The 21,552-nt window shown below is 40.0% G+C and overlaps 1 protein-coding gene and 1 long non-coding RNA gene across 6 annotated transcripts in view; both read left to right on the top strand.

Annotated features, from left to right (window-relative positions):
* MYOF (myoferlin) overlaps positions 1 to 11,577 on the top strand; it is a 59,159-nt gene extending 47,582 nt beyond the window's left edge. For all 5 annotated transcript variants that reach the window (XM_053450961.1, XM_053450959.1, XM_053450960.1 and 2 more), the window contains 14 exons: positions 83 to 208; positions 745 to 900; positions 1,197 to 1,288; positions 1,973 to 2,143; positions 2,468 to 2,616; positions 3,033 to 3,172; positions 3,438 to 3,526; positions 3,727 to 3,822; positions 5,478 to 5,619; positions 7,726 to 7,825; positions 8,863 to 9,038; positions 10,130 to 10,239; positions 10,573 to 10,720; positions 11,026 to 11,577. In XM_053450961.1, the coding sequence (XP_053306936.1) occupies positions 83 to 208; positions 745 to 900; positions 1,197 to 1,288; positions 1,973 to 2,143; positions 2,468 to 2,616; positions 3,033 to 3,172; positions 3,438 to 3,526; positions 3,727 to 3,822; positions 5,478 to 5,619; positions 7,726 to 7,825; positions 8,863 to 9,038; positions 10,130 to 10,239; positions 10,573 to 10,720; positions 11,026 to 11,064 (1,734 nt within the window). In that variant the 3' untranslated portion in view covers positions 11,065 to 11,577. The remainder of the gene's footprint in view (positions 1 to 82; positions 209 to 744; positions 901 to 1,196; positions 1,289 to 1,972; positions 2,144 to 2,467; positions 2,617 to 3,032; positions 3,173 to 3,437; positions 3,527 to 3,726; positions 3,823 to 5,477; positions 5,620 to 7,725; positions 7,826 to 8,862; positions 9,039 to 10,129; positions 10,240 to 10,572; positions 10,721 to 11,025) is intronic.
* Positions 11,578 to 15,062: 3,485 nt separating this feature from the next.
* Positions 15,063 to 16,393, top strand: LOC128469133 (uncharacterized). The gene is made up of 2 exons (XR_008345920.1): positions 15,063 to 15,259; positions 16,262 to 16,393. It is a non-coding gene; the product is annotated as an uncharacterized LOC128469133 (long non-coding RNA).
* Positions 16,394 to 21,552: the final 5,159 nt, after the last annotated feature.

The following is a 21,552-nucleotide window of genomic DNA, read 5'->3' as shown; positions in this document are numbered from 1 at the left end:
GGAGCAGGAGAGCTCCATGATTATAGATAACAGCAACATTCTAACACTCTGTAGTATTAACACTCTCTTGCTTCGTCTATAGGTGTATAACACCGAACTGGAGAGTGTTCCTGAATTCCGTGGTCTTACAGATTTCTGCGATACGTTTAAACTGTACAGAGGGAAGTTTGAGGAGAACGAGGACCCGTCCGTTGTAGGAGAGTTTAAGGTAATCGGTCTAAGGCTGTCATTGAGCTTTTGAAGAGTAATTGGATATTTTGTCAAATGGTTATGATAATTACATGTGATTTAATTCACAATATTACCCCCTTGGTGAGTCAACAACAACTCTAACGATGAACCTTGGCACTCAGGTGAGTGGATACTCTACAACAGGATGGTTAATATTCTACGCTGTCCGTAATGGTGCTAACGTCGTCTGAACTAATGAATTCTCCCATAGCTATGATTTAAAAGAAACCCCTTGTGTAATCGGCCTAGTCTACTTAAATGACAAAAAAAAGGTTTGGATTTCTTAAACTGTGTTTAGTGGTTTAAATCCTAAAAAGCATATTAACCCCTTAAGGACATCAGGTTGTCCTTAAACCCATGAATGAAAATGGTATTGTGAGCCCGTACAAGTACACGCTATGTCGTGAAGGGGTTAATATGGCTAATATGGGATATTATAGAACTACATTGTAAAATAAATAGGCTAAAAAGTATGTTTATGTAAGTATAAAACTCTTCGTTCCTTTCGTGCAGGGCTCCTTCCGCATCTACCCCCTTTCAGATGATCCCAATATTCCTGCACCTCCTCGACAGTTCAGAGAGTTGCCGGACAGCGGTCCACAAGAGTGTATAGTGCGCATATACATCATTAAAGGAATAGATCTGCAACCAAAAGATAACAATGGGCTGGTAAGTGTCTAGAAAATGAACTGGCGGGGGGCAACCACCTCCTTGGATCTGCCACCCTTGGCCTTGCGGAGCTGATATTGGCCTACAGACAACCTCCAGTTCAGTCACCAGATAACTCGGGTTCATCAATCTGCTCCGGCATTGTATTTTAATTTACAATCCAACCTACGGGCCTCCGGCTGCTGCTGGACTACATCTCCCATACTGCTCAGCCAGCCCCTTAGCTGAAAGAGTATTGTGGGAGATGTAGTCCTGCTGATTCTGATGAAATGCTGTTTTTTCCCCCATTTTTTTAGTGTGATCCTTATGTCAAAATTACACTGAGCAAGAAAGTGATAGAAGATCGGGATAACTATATTCCCAATACTCTGGATCCCTGTTTTGGAAGGTATGAGATATAGTGTGTGTGTGTGTGTGTATATGTGTGTATGTATATATATATATATATATATATATATATATATATATATATATATATATATATATATATATATATATACACACACATTTATTATTTTTTAAATATATAAATATATATATTTTTATATATATATATATATATATATTTTTTTTACAAAAGAATAAAAATAACAGTCTGTGTTAGTTGTGTTCCCATCACTGAAGGCAAGCTTTATATTTTGTATGTAAGCGAATCCCTGTATATAGTATAGCAGTGGGTGCTGCCATCTAGAATAATTCTAATTACCCATATTTTCCCTATTGGTTTAGTTGAATTATATCCATTAGCTTAAGTTTGGAAGATGGTTTCTCCTTATTATATATTAGGTCACCAGATGTTGTTACAGAGCAAAATCTGGTGACATCTTTCTTTTTAAAGAAATAAATCAATGAGAATCTCTCACAAGTAAGTGTGGCGATACAACCCACATTAAGACAGACAAGTTTTGCATCAAAAACTCAACATACAGTGAATTTGGTGTTTAATATTTTTTTGAAGACACTATGTTCGTTCTAAAAGGTTCTCCCATGGTCCCAAGCCCGTTGACCACCATGATATAGTAAAGGTCTCCTTAGACCCTCATTTAAGCTCTTCTGATACTTCTTCCTACAGAATGTATGAACTCAGCTGCTTTTTGCCTCAAGAAAAAGACCTGAAGATTTCTGTTTATGATTACGACGCGCTGACACGGGATGAGAAAGTAGGCGAAACCGTCATAGATCTGGAAAACCGCTTCCTGTCACGCTTTGGGAGTCAGTGCGGAATCCCCCAAACCTACTGCGTGTAAGTTCATGGCAATCGCCGGCGTCTTCATCGTCAGAAGCTCGTTCGCAGTGTAACGCTCTAATTTCTCAATTATTATTATCTTTTATTTATATAGCGCCAACATTCACGCAGCACTTAGTAAGGGTCAGCATTTACTATTGGGGTATTGTGCTAAGAAAGCAGGCAATTTCATACCTACTGTTCGCAGACTGATACCCCAATTTTACCCCACTGTGATAATAAAAAAATAAAAAACACCTTATTTTAAATTTTGCCAGGACACATCAAGTCTTTATTTTAATAATATTCAATTTTCATATATTTTTTTTTTTTACTTCACAGTTCAGGAATAAATCAATGGAGAGATCAATTGAAACCCACCCAGATCTTACAGAATGTCGCACGATTAAAAGCGCTTCCTCCTCCTGTGTATTCAGAAAATGGAACAAAAGTCTGTTTTGCGGGACGTGAGCACACACTCAATGATTACGGTGAGTTTTAATATGCACCAACATTATGTCCCGTTCCCTGTTGTTACGATAAACACTTCCTAAGCAATTATCCTCTTTTTGGGTCAAAACAGTCAAAATAGCTTTAACTCCCAACACCCAAAAGCAAGGACATGGTTTCTGGTTTTCAACACATTTTTTGTTAACTTGTAATTTTTATGCATGTTCCTCAAATTGGTTATTTAAGCAACGGATTGTTCTATTATTGCTTGGCATAGTCTTGCTATATATAACTTTTAACCAGGTCCCTGAAAGACGACATTTAATTTAAATTAGATATTTATTTGTTTACAATATCAAATATGCAGTCTATATGCTGAGTTTAATTTTGTGTGTGTGTATATATATATATATAATATATATATATATAATTTTTTTTTTCTTTTTTTTTTTCTTAGAAAGTAACAAACAAATTCACCAGCACCTGGGACCTGAGAATGAGCGTCTGGCCCTGCATGTCCTGAAGACCCAAGGTCTTGTTCCTGAGCATGTTGAAACCAGAACTTTGTATAGCACTTTCCAGCCAAACATTCCACAAGTAAGTTTTTTTAATCATTATTATTATTATTATTATTATTTTTATTATTAATTAGCTTACATCATTAATAGTATTTATACAAAAATGGTGCTTAAAGAATTTAAAATGTAGGCCTTTTTTGTCTCCTCCTTTTAAATATGTGCCACTTATAGTCTATTTGAATATAATCCACAGGTTGGTGTGGTACCCGCCACGTTGTTTGCTTTTTTAGAACGTTGTAACCATAGTGATATTTAATGATTTTTTTTTCTTTTTTCCCCTTCAGGGTAAATTACAGATGTGGGTTGATATTTTCCCTAAAAATTTAGGACCACCTGGACCACCCTTTAATGTCACGCCACGGAAAGCTAAGCAGTAAGTTAAACGGATGGGAGCTAGAGCCAAGCCGGCTCAAATTCATTCTCTTGTTTAGTCCTATCGTCCTTTATGTCGCAGACTTGTGTAACACAACGGGCCGGCTCGCCTGTCTGTAATTACAACCTCATCGGAGATCGAACTACACGGTTCCATGATTGCTCTAAGTTGTAATTGCTTTCCTTGCGTGTGCATCATAGGTATGTCCTTCGAGTCATTGTTTGGAACACCAAAGATGTCCTCCTAGATGAGAAGAGCATTACGGGTGAAGAGATGAGTGATATTTATGTTAAAGGGTAAGCATCATCCCAGTTTTTAATATTAACCAGTGGCGGAACTACCGGGGTCGCAGGGGTCGCGACTGCGACCGGGCCCCGGCGGCAGGGGGGCCCAAGCCAAGGGGCCGCCCGAAATCTTTTTTCTGTTTTTTGGTTTTTTACGCTCCTGATATTAACTTACATGTTTTGAGGCTCAATGTGCCAAAAGATAGAGGAGGAGGTGTATGGATGGACCAGCTGTTTACCGTAACCGGCATGCTGACATTAGGTCATTAGGCAGCTTGGGATGCCGTATATTTTAATCTAATTTACATCTATCCTCAAAAGCACATTAACCTGAGCGTTATCCAGCCAACCCCGGGGCAACCAAGACGTCAACACCATTGTTCCAAGGGCAGTCTTCCAACACGCTTCTGTATTCTAAAACCTCCAAACGATTTTCATTTCGGGGGTTAGAGAACGGAGTCCCTTCAAGGCATCGATCCACCAACCGTAATTTGTTTTAGACAGCTACAAAGTACTAAATATTCCGATTATTGACGTTATCCCATAAGTTTAAATCTTTTTGCGTAACGCCGACTGATTTACTACGGCTTTCTCCTTTTGCTTTTAATTTTCATAAATATGTAAGTAATCTATACTCCGACAAAACAGTGGGACGGCTTCCATTTATATGTTTACGGGAAAGGAATTCTCAAAGGGTTAAACACCATTAGGAAAAATTATATTTCCAAACCCCCTCGGGACTTGAGATCATCATACATCATCATCTGTATAAATATCAGACCTCAATGTTTTTTTTTGGGGGGGGGTTGTGTCCATGTGAGACGTCTTTTTGTGCCTTGGAGTTTTAACTTGTATGTTAACCCCTTAATGACAAAGCCTGTACATGTATGGGCTCAAAATGCATTGTTTTCAATGGGTTTAGGGACCGCCCATTGTCCTTACGGGGTTAATGATTAGACCCCCATATTGCTGCTCTTCTTCGTGCTGGTGGTCCCAGCAGGTGCGAGTTTAACGGAGTGTTGAGTTATGATGTCATATCCCAACGATCCGCTTCACACAGAACCTGGGGAGACCAAAAGCTTGAGGAGGACCTGCAAGCCCAGCTTGCTCCTTCTTAAGGACAAATGCCCCAAAGTGTCTTCTGCCTCTAACGACAACCCGACACAGTAAGTCTCTATAACAGAGGAGCCCACCCAGGGAATCATCGTGACATCTGACTTGTGGCATTGATCTGACTTGATCTCCGCTTTTGGTAGAAACGTTCCACCGCGGAACCCTGAGCTACGTCGTTGCCCCGTACCGTCGCCCGGGGTCAGGATGTGTTTTTGTGTGAAACACCATGATTTAATTAGATTCAAAATATCAGAGGATACTGGTTCTTTGATTCCAGGCTTGGATACTGTGTCTCACTGTTTGATTTTCACCAACGAAAACGGCTGTGTTTTCCAAGTTTGTGTTTATTTTCGCTAAATCGCTGCCAGATGAGGGGCCATCGAGCCAAGCCCGGTTCCTACCGACTGCCATTTCCAACCCTTCGTTTCACGCTTGGCGCGAGGGCAACTTCCCGAGCAACAGGGCAACGCCGTAACGCTTTAAACACACGCTCCCGCTTTGTAATTCTCTGAGTTATATAAACCCCCCCGATATGTTTGAATATTATTTTTCAGTTGGATTCCTGGCAACGAAGAAAATAAGCAGAAAACAGATGTGCACTATCGGTCACTGGACGGCGAAGGGAACTTTAATTGGAGATTTATTTTCCCGTTTGAATATCTTCCAGCTGAACAACTGTGCATTATTTCTAAAAAGGTAGGTTCTTCAAACACAGCGGCATCTGTATTAAATATGAGGATTTAATCCGGAGACATGCGCTGCCGCAGGGGTCATTTTTACCCTTTTAGTAAGCCCTCTGCCGCTAAAAATCTTAAAGGTGCTGTCCCGTTACTGAATTTAACACTTTCATAACCAAATGTGCTATTAGAGCATCCCAAGTATTGTTAAATTTCCAAATGCTTCCGAGTACAGATTGGGGGTCACTAGGTGGCCATGGCGCTTTACGGGACGTAAGACGTATGTGCGTATCCAGCCGGCGGATATGCTATATTACATTTTTATACTATCCAGCCGGCGGATATGCTATATTACATTTTTATAATATCCAGTCGGTGGATATGCTATATTACATTTTTATACTATGCAGCCGGTGGATATGCTATATTACATTTTTATACTATCCAGCCGGCGGATATGCTATATTACATTTTTATATTATCCAGCCGGTGGATATGCTATATTACATTTTTATACTATCCAGCCGGTGGATATGCTATATTACATTTTTATACTATCCAGCCGGTGGATATGCTATATTACATTTTTATACTATCCAGCCGGTGGATATGCTATATTACATTTTTATACTATCCAGCCGGCGGATATGCTATATTACATTTTTATACTATCCAGCCGGTGGATATGCTATATTACATTTTTATACTATCCAGCCGGCGGATATGCTATATTACATTTTTATACTATCCAGCCGGCGGATATGCTATATTACATTTTTATACTATCCAGCCGGTGGATATGCTATATTACATTTTTATATTATCCAGCCGGTGGATATGCTATATTACATTTTTATACTATCCAGCCGGCGGATATGCTATATTACATTTTTATACTATCCAGCCGGTGGATATGCTATATTACATTTTTATACTATCCAGCCGGCGGATATGCTATATTACATTTTTATACTATCCAGCCGGCGGATATGCTATATTACATTTTTATACTATCCAGCCGGTGGATATGCTATATTACATTTTTATACTATCCAGCCGGCGGATATGCTATATTACATTTTTATACTATCCAGCCGGTGGATATGTTATATTACATTTTTATACTATCCAACCGGTGGATATGCTATATTACATTTTTATATTATCCAGCCGGTGGATATGCTATATTACATTTTTATATTATCCAGCCGGTGGATATGCTATATTACATTTTTATACTATCCAGCCGGCGGATATGCTATATTACATTTTTATATTATCCAGCCGGTGGATATGCTATATTACATTTTTATATTATTCAGCCGGTGGATATGCTATATTACATTTTTATACTATCCAGCCGGTGGATATGCTATATTACATTTTTATATTATCCAGCCGGTGGATATGCTATATTACATTTTTATACTATCCAGCCAGTGGATATGATATATTACATTTTTATACTATCCAATCGGCGGCCGCATTCTAAGAAACCCTATCTGTCGCTAGAGCGGCTGTGTCGGTTTACCAGCCACCGGCCTACTAGGCACCTGCCTACTGTGCCAAATGGCCAATCTGGGCCTGTTCTTCCATCATATAAAAGTCTGCCTGTTATTTTAGGGAATGGTTAATTATGATCCGGCGCAAAAGCAGGCGCTGATAGGTTGTTGCAAATAAAAAGGAATATTAAAAGTTAATTTCATTCATTCGATTTAAACCTTTTAGAGTTAAAATACAATGTATTACGTACAACGCGGTATCCTGCTAAGGTTAGTTTTCAGGTCATCTTTTAAATGAAATGATCGAAAGGATAAAGCTAGGTTAATTTTACCAAAAAAAGGTTTGGAGACGATTGGTAACAAAAGCTACAGACAATGAAATACTTACTAGTTTCTTTAGCTTTAAAATAATATATTATGCTATATATATATTGTATATTAAATGATGGCACCATTCATCCAAAATTAGTAAGCAAGGTTCTTTTTGATTGCGCTTGTTGGGCTGTTGGAATAATTTGATTGGGTAACTACCTGGAAACGGCTAGTTGGACGCTCAGCCGCGATGTTACGTGACTTCCTATTGGCTGCTTCTGTTTCTCTGAACCCTTTCTCTATTGGCTTAGGAACATTTTTGGAGCCTCGATAAGACTGAATTTAAATTGCCACCCAAGCTGGTCCTTCAAATATGGGACAACGACAAATTTTCACTGGATGACTACCTGGGTACGTAAATTCACGTTTTACCTATACGAACGATTCCTTGCGATTTTAATATATATACATATATTTTTAATATATAATACCTTAAAACAACCATTTTAACCTCTCATTAATCTGGAGAAAAAAAGCCATCCAACCCGTAATCTGCTCGATCAACAATGTTACCGATACGTCATTGTTTTGTCCTTTTAAGAACGGAATATCTGATCGCAGCGCTGAAATAATTTAGTAAGAACCTCTGATGTATTCTCAATCATCTGCTTTATTTGTTAGGAAGCCAAACTTTTTAATTCCCTTTTTATTCTTTTTAATGAGAAAAAATCACCGCTGATCTTTGATCTCCGCTGAAGCTTTGCTGTAATGTATGTGCCAAACCATATGTGATGTATCCTTGGTGGGGGGGGGGAGTGGAAAGGGTCCCTAGGGAAGGACTGTAATTCTCGTGGACACTTTTACTAGTGTACTGACTCATCCAAAGCTTTTACCAAAATTTTATTGTTTCAACGATAACCTGTTAGGATGTGAATGTTTGACCTGGGCCGCCACAAAGAGATGCCGATTAGCATTAATCAGAAGGTTTATCAATTTTTCCAAGGGTGCGATTGTTGATTTGGGGTAACCTGAAAACCCGTGATACTTTTTTTTATATGCTTTAGGTATCAGGTGGGTAAACGTAATCCCTATAGGCTTCGCTATATGGGTTAAGCCATGTTTGTGGACTACCTTGGTCAACCTTAGCGGGTCTGTCGATTTTATTCTTTCCTATGAAGGTTTAAATGCGTAAAACCGACACCGACTTTTAAGAAGCCTTGGTAGGAACAACCTAGGAGTGGGCATTTTCATCACGTGATGATTAAGGGTTCCCAGGAAAAATGTAAACTGAATAAGGAATTGTTTATTGGAATTGTTGTTGGACGGTGACAAGGCTTGGAGAAAAAGCGGCCCTGGTACTTTAAGGCCAACGGGCGCTTAAATGGCGCGTGTGCATCAAACGGTCCGTAAAACCTGCTCTGAACTTTTTCTCTTTTTTTTTTTTTTAGGTTTTGTGGAGCTTGATTTGCATCGCACGATAATCCCGTCAAAAACTCCGGAAAAATGCAGTTTAGACATGGTCGACCAGGTCAAAACTGCCAAGGCGGCCTCTTTATTCGAACAGAAGTCCATGAGAGGCTGGTGGCCGTGCTACGCAGAAAAGGACGGCAAACGCATTCTAGCTGTGAGGATAAGTTCCGTATTTTGCTAAGTAACTTCACGATAACAGCGTCCTCCTGCCTTCTAGGTTGATTGACATATATACCCTATATAAAAGCATAGTGATAAAAAAAACTACGCATTAAGTCCCCTCTTTCCATGTCTCGTGGCACAGAGGGGGCCGTGCTGTGTTCAGCTTAAGTCCAAGGAACGTTTGTGCACGGTTCATTTTTAGTCCATGCGCGCAGATATTGGCCTAGAGGTCTTCTGCCGCTGATTACGGGCTACACCCTGGAACTTGGATGCTCTTGAAAAACGAAATCCGGTTTACAGTAAGGATTTCAAAAGATTCAATAACGTGGCGCTCGTTACATTGATGATTAATATGTTTTTGGCTAAAAGAGGCAGACTTCTTTAAGGCCTTTTTGTTCGGGTCAAAAAAAAGCTAAATTCCAGAACGACTCAAGTTTGCAGCAGTGAAAGCCGGAGATGCGAACATAGATATAGAAGACTACAAGGGATTTTTTTTTATTTTAGGAAGGTCGCCATGTGGCCGTTTTGCTTACCAAGTACCCCCCAAAAAAGACTATTAATTTATGTAATTAAGCAGATAATAAAATAGGCCCTGAACTTTGAGATTTACCCCCCCTCCCTTTAATTTAAATGCCTCCCCTATTTCATGCAGCAGATACACCGTATATCAGTACAAAACATCCGCAAAATATTTAAAGAGGCAAAAAAAATCAGAAATCTGTCAGGGTAGATATCATACATTTTCAAATTCAATGTTTTCTTAAAAAAAAAAAAAATCCTTTTAATATTATTGTTTGCATGCAGCTAAGATTGCATTAATAGTTTATGACAACACCATGTCTCCTGCCGCAGCGATGTTGATGCGTAAGCATGGAAGTTACATTGTTATACATTTCTTCCTCATCTTAATACGTTGTCCGTGGGTCGTTCGTAAGAAGGGTTCAGCCGTGATGACTAACTAGCATTGTTACCGTTTAATCTAACAAAGGGATATGGGGTCCTATGGTGGGTCCCCCCCCCCCGAAGCAGTCGAAACACGGCGTTTAGTTAAATGTCATGAACCTGTTTTCCTTTTTGCCGAAGGGAAAAATCGAGCTGACGTTGGAAGTGCTCAATGAAAAAGAGGCAGAAGAAAGACCAGCTGGCAAAGGGCGAGATGAACCTAACATGAACCCGAAGTTGGACCCACCAAAGTGAGACCATTTTCTTTTTCTCATTCACCAGCGTTTAGGAACGCCTGGAAATAGGCTTCGCACCTGATTCAAACTCTCTGCTGGCTCTTCGGGATTTCGTTTATCATTCTTTAGTCTTTCTAAGCCTTCACTGAAGCATAATCCTTCAGTCCAAGTCCGACGGCGTAGACCCTCAATCCTTGTCTTCTCCTCCTTCACCCGCCTTGTATATCTGGCTCATTTCTCACTACTTAGAGTTAATTATTAATTGTAACGCATTATTTCTGCAGCTAAAGCATTTAACCCCGTTTTGTTAACGTGATTAATATTGTTTTCCTTCTTTTCAAAATGCAGCCGACCAGATACCTCCTTCCTTTGGTTCACAAATCCGTGCAAGACAATGAAATTTATTGTCTGGCGCCGATTTAAATGGGTCTTCATTGGAATCATCATCTTGCTTCTGGTTATACTATTCCTCGCAGTGTTCCTGTATTCTCTTCCAGTAAGTATTTTGGAGCGCTCTCTTTTAATACATAGCTTCAGTTGGCCATGGTTTTGGTGGAGGAATCTAGTAGTTACTGGGTGTCTCTTCCCTATATAATTCTAAGACATCTGCTAAATTGACGATTATGAATAATTGTTTTAATTCATACTCATTTTAATAAGATCCATTTTCATTTCAATTATGATTTGGTCTTTCCAATTCATTAGTGATTTCTTTGAGAATTACAAATTAATATTACTTTTTCTTCTTTTTCTGTCCACTGTACAAAATGTATATTTTTTATTTATTTTTTTTCTCCGTAGGGCTATGTTTCAATGAAGATCGTGAAACCATATCAATAAGAGAAAACGGCAAAAAAAAAAGTTACATTCCCATCCTGAGCCAAGTTATGTAGATTTTGTTTTTTCCGCTCCCCTTTCAGTAGTGGTTCTGAACCGACAACTTGTCAGACGCTTAAAATGAATAGTAAGGAGAGAAAAAAAAAAACTTAAAACCAAGGTTAGTGAAGGTTCATGGGGTCAAAACAAGAGTAAACTGTCACTTTTCCACATTTCAAAGCACACCTCTGGCCGAGTCCACCAGAAATGTACCAATTTCTATATATTCCGTATAAAAAATGTTTTTGGTATTTTTTTTTTTTGACCTTCTATAGCTGACCCAAGAAAGAGTTAATCTTCTCACTTGAAACACGTTTTATTATATGACTGCTTAAAAGTGCAATAACTTGTACTATGTAATGTACATGTATATGATGAAAAAAAAAATGCAATATTGTCTTGTTGTTTTTTCCATGTAGAAATTTTATAATTGTACCTATCTATAAAACACAGCAAAATAAATATCACTGTTTTCCATTTCCGTCTATTTTATTCATATATTTTTGGATTTCAATTAATATTACAACCAAATGTGTCTGATTGACTGCACATATGAATAACAATAGTAGTTATGATATCGGAATATTTTAACATAAAGAAAACTCAGAAAATAAGTCATTGAGAATAATAATATATATTGTGGAAAATACCAAAAAAAATTTAAAAATGCATTTTTAATTTTTTTTTTTTTTTTTTTTTTAAAAAGGGAAAAAATATTCTAGCTCCAACCAATGTTATCTAATAAAAATGTTTTAAATTAAAAATAAAAATGTTGCAACACTTTATAATAATATATATTGTGGAAAATACAAAAAAAAATAAAAAAAAAACATTTGTAATTTATTTTTATTTTTTTTAAAAAAGGGAAAAAATATTCTAGCTCCAACCAATGTTATCTAATAAAAATGTTTTAAATTAAAAGTAAAAATGTTGCAACACTTTTAATGAATAATGATATCATTCTGCATGAAATTTGCAAAATAACACAGATAAATAAATAATCACAATAAAATAATGATTTTTTTTTTTCCCCCAAAGGATTCTGTTATGGAAAAAATAATCATTATAAGTTCTGACAAACGAGAGAGACTTACGAGGTTTAGGTAATTGTATATATGACGGAGTATAAAGCTATGGTTTGGATATAAAAACATGCGTGAAGAATCCAAAACCCGTATAAAATAATATTGACCCCTCTGCCCTATTGAAAAAACATAACAGTCCGGCTGTTTTAATTATTGATCTATAAATGAGAGGAAAAAGCTGAAGCCAATCATAACTCAGATGGATTGTCAATTCACTATTGATAAAAAGCGATTAACAGCTGGTGCGGTTAATATTTACAACATTGATTGAAACCTCAATAAATGGAAAGTTGATGGTCGATTTCCCCTGCCCCCCCCCCCTTTAATTTAAAGGCCGGTTTTTATTACTTTGTAATGGTTTGACTTGGGACGAGGCCTCAAGGACTGAGAAATAAACCGTACGGCAGGAAAATAAAGAATTGTGAATGTTGCATTAAGTTTCCGCTAACATAATAAAAAAATGTATGTTTTAAGAAGTCACCACGGCAACGCTAAGCTTGTGTGGTCCATGAAACTAAGTCTTCCTATGTTATTCTTTTTTTTTCTTTTATTATTTTGTTTAAAGAGTAATATTTCATGAATTGTATAGATCGAAAAAATAATTTTGGCCCATGAGGTGGAATTTCTAGGGGTAAAACTATTCAGCTCCTCTTGTATGGTTCCTAGAAGTTGGGAAATACTCAAAATATGTTTCATTTAATGATCATCTTTTATTTATAAAGCGCCACCAATTTTCGCAGTGATTTCGTCTGAACATTCAAAGGTTCTGAGGAAACTATAACCGATAGACTAAGACAAACTGATACATTATGTAACAAGGGATCTACTCTGCTCCCCCAAAATCATGTAGATAAGAGCTAAAGGTACTTTAAATATACTGAACGTTGGCTTTCCGGGGGTCTCCGCATGCTCGCGATCCTCGGTGGGCTACATTCACAAGGAGTCTGCTGGTATGTTCAATGAAATGTTCATGTTCCGCCCCGGTGAGGGAGTCTGTATTATGATGAATATCGATGGCTTCTTTAGAAAGCAAAGTGCCAAGTTGGGGACTAGAACTTTCTACAGGGATCTCCCACCAGACCAAACCATGAACTTATAAAATAAAATAGTGGCGGGCGAAGCGTTATACGGCCATATAGTGTTTTAGAATGGTATTCGCTGGGTATGCCCTGAATTCTTGCTTTTGTTTTATAAATAATTATAATAAAAAAAAACTTTGCTTAAGAAGATTTCCAGAATATTTTGAATACAGTATGCAGTATTTTTATACAAATTTAATATGGTGTGTGTATGTGTGTGTGTGTATGTATGTGTCATATATATATATATATATATATATATATATATATATACATATATATATATACATATATATATATATATATATATATATATATATACATATATATATATATAAAATCTCTTCCTCTCTCTCTCTTTCTCCCCCTCTTCCTCTCTCTCTCTTTTCCTCTCTCTCTCTCTCTCTCTCTCCCCCTCTTCCTCTCTCTCTCCCCCTCTTCCTCTCTCTCTCCCCCTCTTCCTCTCTCTCTCTCTCTCTCCCCCTCTCTCTCTCTTTATATAATGTATATTACCGTGCTCCCACTAGATGTCGCTATGAACGCCATAATGCCACATAGACAGACACACTATGGCATAGAATGGCTCTGTCGCAAAAAATGTACCTTTTCCAGTTCACGACATCGCTGTTTACGGATCTTAATAGAAATGTAATATTGGACTACTGTATGGGAGCAGTAGATTTTAGGATCCTCATTAAGTAATTTCTTATCTCTTTTCAACACCTGCCGCTATAACCGCGCTTAGGGTTTACCCTGTAGAAGAGGCTGATCTGTACCAGACTCCCAATTCCAGACTACAGCCTTAAACCAGAGGTGCGAGTCTCCCCAAATGCATCTTCTATTTCCCGACCATTCATTCCCCAGATTGAATTTTCATGTTCCTACCAAATCGACAGCGATTGCGTTTCGCTCCACATCTGGATTTGAGAACCAAAGTAAAATATCTTAAAAAAATAAATAAATAATACACATACAATGCTAATTTCTAAAATACGAGGTTTGCCAGAATTCGGTGTAACGTCGGATTATTTTCCCTTTTGCTTGTACAGGTTCCCTGGCAGGCATGGGGTGTATTTGGCAGCCAAGTCTAAAACGTCTCGGTCGATATTTCCAGTAATTGAAGATTTTATTATTACAGATTTTGTTCCTGATTATCGTCTGAAAGCAGAAGAAAATGTATAGGAAATGGTGCAGCTTTTATTTAAAAAAGAATACCAAAAAAAAAGTAGCTAAAATGATAAAGTTTTTACGATTATAAAGTCTTAAAATTGTAAGTGGGACGCTGTGCATGTGGGAGTGATTTAGAGTAGTAGAGAAAGTAGTAGAGACCTAGGAGGGTCTGTAAAAATCCTGGTGGGATCTCTGTGTGATCAGCTACAGAGAAAAGACCCCTGTGATGTCACCATGACATCATCAAGAGCACCCTCTAGATAGAAGCGGCAATCTTTCCTCTCCCTAACACTAAAGTATAAAAAATATTTTTTTTTATTACAAATGGGGCAATTTTATCCCTCTAAACCCTAAAAAAAGCCTTTTCATGTATGATATTCATTACTCAATATTGTACGACGCTGCTGAATATGTTGGTGCTATGTAAAACAATAAATATAACAAAATTGAGGGTTTTTCCCCCCAACACCGGCACCTTTCCTGTAAAAGGAACCTAAAGCTGTAATGTGCCCTGAACAAGGCATTTAATATATGAAATGGCGTATATCTGCTACGTGATCTCCCGTGACCATCGCTTCCAGTCCCTGTATTGTAAATAAACACGAAAGTGACAGAGCTCAGTATCGGCAAGCAGCGGCCGCGGCGATGAGTGCTTACCGTTCCTTTCCTGTCCATTAGGGCCTTGTCTACATAATACGCCTTTGTTGTGGCCGCGTCGGAAGGCTTTGCACTCGCTCATTCAGTGTGGGAAATCAGCTGAAACCGAAAATGAAGGATATCCGACAAGCAATGGCTGCAATAAAAGTTCAAAGAGGGCAACAACACGTATGTTGTATGTTATATGTTATATATATACGTATTTAAATAGACTACATTATTACAGAGAACTGCAGTCTGCTGGGTGGGGGAAGGTAAAATATTTAAATACTTCTCCAAAGAATGCATTTAGGGGTATTGTGAACATCATATTGTCAACATATGACAGCTGAGAGGTCACTTTATATCCACATCGTGACCGCACCTTGGGGTTTGCCCCTGACTCTCTGGGTTTTTGCCCCAATGTCGAGGGTCTCAGGGTGAAGGGGCAGATTCTCCGGGTCACACGCTCTGGAGCTGAATCCTTCCTATTCTACCCCCTCCGTGATCAGATATAATACTCCCGGTTGGAGCTTTTGCTACTAATATGTTACGGTTGATATCGCTGCTTGAATGCAGGTGACTCAATTAGGTGTGTCTTTAAATAATGACAAGTCAAGGTTTCCATGAGGACCAGTATTACGGACGTTTAGGTAACACATTTGGCGAGTCACTGGGCTCTTAAAGGGTTAATATTTCAAAAGTCTCAGGGTCCACTCGTTTAGAACGTTCACAGGTGTGGGGGTGATTAAAAATGCAATGGGGGGATTCTACAGGGGGGGGAAAGGTCACATCTGCCCCTTTCCCGGCTCTCCGTTCGACCCCCTGACGTGGTTTGCTCCAGCGCTGTCCCTGTGACGTCTTGGATCCTTCCCCTCCTCTGGGCTACCGATTGGCTGCATCAAGAAACAATCAGTGTTGAGATTTGTACGACTACCAAGGCGGTGGGGGAGCTGCAGCTTCTCTCTAAGGGACGTACTTTGAATAAAAAATACTATAAACTGTACAAAGTAGATGAATAGCCTCGTTCATCTGGGTCCGTATATTAATAATGGTGCTTTATGCACGGCTTCCGGAGACACCTTTTTTTTTTTTTTTTTTTTTTTTTTTTTTTAAGAAATAGGGTTTTACAACAGATCTGCGGAAACGAGTGTTTAATTTTTCCGTGACTAATGTACGCGTTATTTCCAGGGTCACAGTCCGCCGATGAATTCCCGTGCAGATTCACCCGCCTGAGTAATGTGCCCTGTGCGGCAGAGTTAAGCATCACCTGCAGATATGCTTTTGTGTCACTTCAATTAATAAAGATGAATCGAGGCGCTGGCACCGCATGATGATTACGTGGTGATACACCTGGCCGTTCTACCCCGTCTAAAACCCCAGATCCTTCCAAAGCGGCGAATTCCAGCCTCCCAGGCAAAGAGTCAAATCCAAAAATGTGAATGAATATCATCAGATGCCTAACTGTTTTCTCCAATAAACGTCAGGATTTAGTAAATTGAAACGGTAATTTATGTTTATATATGATTACTCACGCAAGACGACAAACTCAAAGGGACACTTCAGCCATTATAAGCACTTTAATGCATTTTAGAGCTGAGTGGTCCCTTGGTGTTACCCCTTGGGGAGTCTGTATTTGCCCCTTTCCCTCCCTCCGGCTATTCATGTGGCATCTACTGCTATGTGATATACTTCCCACCAATCAGCTCTAGCATTGGCTTAGTGAGCATTTTTGGGGGTCTAATGAGACCCCCCGTGTGTACAGAAAAAGCTCTCATTGATTTCAGTAGAAGAGCTTTCCTACCACTGATTGGCTGATAAACCAAAGAAACAGTAGATCGCTTCGCACTGAACATTCCGAAGGTCCGCATTAAAGATTCCATCCATACTGACGTCCGATGTTAAGGTTTAAAGAAGACTCGCCTTGGGACCGTTGTAGAAAGAGATCAAATTACGGTCCTTCTAATCTAATCTGATCTGACCATCCTCTGAATGATGAGCAGAGGTTGAAGAAGCTTTGATGCGTCAGGTGCGAGGCTCCACGGTCCAGCGAATTCAAGGTCCCATTGCAAGCTGCAGAGGATTAAAAGGACGGAGATGTGGTCACGGGCAGGACCCTGGAATATTATCACAAAAGGGCCATTCAGCGATTCTTCATTGATGGTGGGCACTTCCTTAGCTTCCATCATTGGGTCTTCACGCGTGAGGACCTTGCTTTCCACATGATGAGTTAGCTTGACGAGCAAAGCTAGGGTGGCGTTGGTGTTTATTCACTAAAGGGGTGTTTGTTGGGGTTTCAGCTATGCATTATAAAGGACCCACAACTTTAAGCTTCTCCATCATGGACAGCTAGGCCGACCCTGTATAATGCATACTTAAATTTCATAGATTCAGTTGTGCATTAGGCTGGGGGAGATCTCACCCACCCACCAAACTCACCTACTAACTCCTGCACAGCTGCTTCTATGCACAGTACAGCGGCTTTTAGGGCTATAGAACACGATGGGGTCTATTCACTAAAGGGAGACACTGCTCATGGTGGACCTTTACTGGGGGTCTATGGTGGACAATTCAATGATGTTCTATGGACCTTCCCAACCCGTGCCATGGATACTGGTGTCGTTGTACGGACACTTGGCCCATCCCTGCATCACAGCCAAGTTTCTCCAGCAAGAAGGCTAAGCTGGCCCTGTATAATGCATACTTTAATGAATGAAGAAATCTCACTGATTTAACTATACATTATACAGGAGGAGCCATGCTTTTCTGCAGCCGAACCTCATTGGGGTTGGCCCTTCATAATATATAGTAAAGCCAAGGAGCTGAAACACGACTCTCCAACAAACTCCTCTAACAACCCTCCCATTGGTGAATAGACCCCAAAGACACGTTTATACCCGGCAAACACTCCGAACTCCAAGAAAAGATATAAGAGACGGGAAGAAACCAGAAGGTAGATTTCCTCCTGCCGAAATACTCAATATAGTGTCTGGTGGAATACAGAGGTCCGTAAGGACCTTAGTGACATCTCTTTAACCGGGTCATGTTCAGCTGGCCTACCCTTCTCCCTACGGTTACTGTAATGGAACTGGGAAAAGATCTAAATACGTTTCTCTATCATTTTTTTCTTTTCTTTTTTTAAACTATTTGAAAGTAAATAGCCGAGAGCCTCCAAAAATGTACAGCTGGCACGGTGAGTTTGGATTTACAGTGCGATGACCGTGAATACAAAGTTCAAATTCCTTTAAAGGCAAATGGTCGCGACCTTTAGGTAAAGCAGCGAAATCCAATTACTAAATCATTGTTTCTGAAAGTGGCTGCTTTTTAGACGCTGAAAGGGGCGACTGAATGAGCGGAGGTATCGCACTTCCTGCACTCTGCCCCTCGCCCCCCCCCCCTTACAACCCCTGCCAGGGCAAGGAGGGGCAATAAGGTGAAATTTGTTTTTTCTTATTTTCGATGTGTTTGCACAGTCTTCCTCGCTGATGGGGCGGCGGCGCCCGCAAAAAAAATCCAGTATGTCATCTTTTACGGAAGCTGCAGCTGGACGGGAGGCTTCGGACGATGATATGTCAATGAACTATGATTTACCCTGACGCTCTTAGTGAACTCCTGTTCGCTGGGTGACCTGATCTTATCTCCTGCCTCTGCACTCAGAGCAGCTCCTGGTTGTAATTACCCCATTTAAGGAGCATCCTTTTCAGATAGCTGCTGCTTACACGTTTGGGCTTCTCGGGGGATAATTCTATTAGCAACATATTGGAGCGGAATGGATTCAGGAGACGATGTCACAAAACACTCGAGACCTGGCGGGGATGTAGAACAGACCTCGTTCTAGACAAGCGGGGAGCCTTTTTTTTTCTCCTTGGTCTTCATCACATGCTTCGTTATTATTATTGAATTCTGGTAGCGGGAGCTTAGAGATACTCTGGAGTAATATATCTCCAACTTTTTCCAACCAATAAAACCACGTTCTATACAGAGGATGTCCTTGACACGATCAATGCAAGGACTGTCCTCCAGAATCCAGGACTTTTGGGAGGTTTGATTTCTGGAATTGCCCCAACAATAACTACGTACATCCAGCACCTACACAATGATGATGATGACAGATGAATCCCCCCATATTCAGAATGGGAGAGCTTTCTGCGCCTGTACGCGTGGGGTCTCGTTAGACCCCCTGGAAATCTCCTGTTAGCCATTGCTGGAGTTGGCTGAAGGTGCGTACATGCGCAGGCCCGTTGGTAAGCAGATTATATGAGAATCTACTAGAAGCCAAAGGGCTGGCAGCGGCATTTATTATTTTAACGCGTCCGTCTATGTAATTAAAGGCCAAAAAATGTATGATAAAAAGAGACAGTCAGCTGTCGAATGCATTAAAGTGAGTACGGCGGCTGGAATGGACCACGAAGGCTCGATGAATAAGTGATCTCTGCCGGTGCAAACCGTTTACACGCGGACGCAGCTCGTTTTTGTTACCTCTGCTACATTCGAACTTCGCTTGACCCGACTCGCCTTACAGTTCCTTAAAATATGAGACACCCTGCCATTAGTTACTGAGACTGAGGAGCAGCACGAGGGCTCAATAATTGTATTTATGGGGGCCACAGCTCACCCCGGCTAGGGAGGCAAGGTCTCCTCTGCTACTGGATTTGGGTCCTCTCGATCGGCTACATGAATGTGTTGGCCATTAATAACCCTTTTAAGGTCTATCCGACTGAGGATTCCTGTAACGTTGGGCCAATGTATGGCCGCTCTTTTCAGATACCAGCCACATGAGAGAGTCGTTAGCCATGACCTGAAATGCATCTCGTTTGTCCACCGGCTATTCGATGGCCATTTTTCGACCTTCGGTGGATGCGGTGAAAGGGAAAGTTCGCTGCAACTTATGTGTTGATCAATCTTCACGTGAAAGGCCTCAGTGTCTATATTTGCCTAAGGCCGGGCAGGGTAATTCAACACATTCCCCAGCGTCTGCGGCTTCCAGAGCTACCTCACACCGGCCCGGGATACTGACTATGTGATTGCAAAAGCGTCAGCTCTCCGACCAAGGCCTGAATTTCCCATTATCGAGGGATAGCGTGATAACCTGGTGTAAATCCATCCTCTCATTATGGTTTTAGTCAACTATTTCCAGGGCATGCGGCCCGGCGCGAACACAACGCTCCAGAGCCAGCCATGGGTTCCAGCCCGGCTCTGGCACACTCGGCCTGGTAGCCCACCAGTTTGGGTCTGTCCTATTCCTACATTGTCACACACACTATATGGTAGTTTTTTTATGATATCAGCTAAAATAATAAACCAGTATTTCTCGTCTCACCTGCTGGATAGACTGTATATCCCAGCATGCACTAGACCTACCCTCTTCCAAGCTTATAATATTGGCCAATCACAGCCGAGATTATTATTTATTATCTATTGATTGAGGGTCCTGCTGAAAAAACTTATAATCTAGAAGATCATTCATATTTCACTGGAACAACAACAGGGAATGGTTGGATATTGGGACGAGTACCCAAAGTGCCCAAAACAGTTGAAATCTATATAAAAAAAAAATATATATATATATATATATAAACATCAAATATTGCGTGTTAAAAATGTTAACATATAGGCAGTGTGTCCGCTGTAACATTGTATCTCGTTGTCCATGTTTCTTGGACCCGTCGGGCTTCACAGGAGGTAAAATCTCAGATGTGAATGGAGAGGGGCATCAAAAGCCAACAGACCCTTCGCAAAATATTTGGGGGAAAACAAGGAAGAGAAAAGAGATGTTTTTCTTTAAACAATTGAAAGGTCAAAGAGCTTCGGGTGATGACCGTGAAGAAAGAAGGAGCCATGAGCGAAGAAGACACAGCAGGTGTCATATGGCATAAAACACCGCAAGGTGTTTCACCTCGTCGGCCGAGTCAATGAAGAGGTGAAGACAATCCTCCTGTTTATGTCTTCATACAGATTTAACACAAAAGGGGTCTATTCACTAAAGGGAGAGTTTGCACGAGAGTTGTGTTTCATCTCCTTGACTTCATGTGACATCACTACGTTAATAAATATTGGGCACAAGGTCATATATATATATATTTATGTATATACGGTATATGTATATATATATGACTTAAAGACGTGTCTGTCGGCTCCCCGTGATCCAAGCACGCATAGATTCACACTGTGATCATATATCTGAGACTCGAAGTGCCCGAGGTCGATTTTGTTGAGATGAAATTCTATAGCATTCCACCGATCATAGTTTTTGAAGCTGTTAATAAAGATATTAATAATAATTGTCATTTCTCAGTGACTTGATGAAGATAAATGGATCGCAACGTTCTCTTTAAGACTTTCATCACGCAGAGCGCTTGAGGAGTTGGCCAAGCAGAGGTCGGCAGAACAATGCTTGTGGCTGATGTTTTAGTAAATGCCCATCGGACCAACAAGCTTTGTCACGGACAATGATCACATTGTATCAATTCTTTACTTATGTT

This window comes from Spea bombifrons, chromosome 11, assembly GCF_027358695.1.
Source record: "Spea bombifrons isolate aSpeBom1 chromosome 11, aSpeBom1.2.pri, whole genome shotgun sequence".
In the NCBI taxonomy this organism is placed as follows: Eukaryota; Metazoa; Chordata; class Amphibia; order Anura; family Pelobatidae; genus Spea; species Spea bombifrons.
This window is presented reverse-complemented; position numbering and strand designations above follow the sequence as displayed.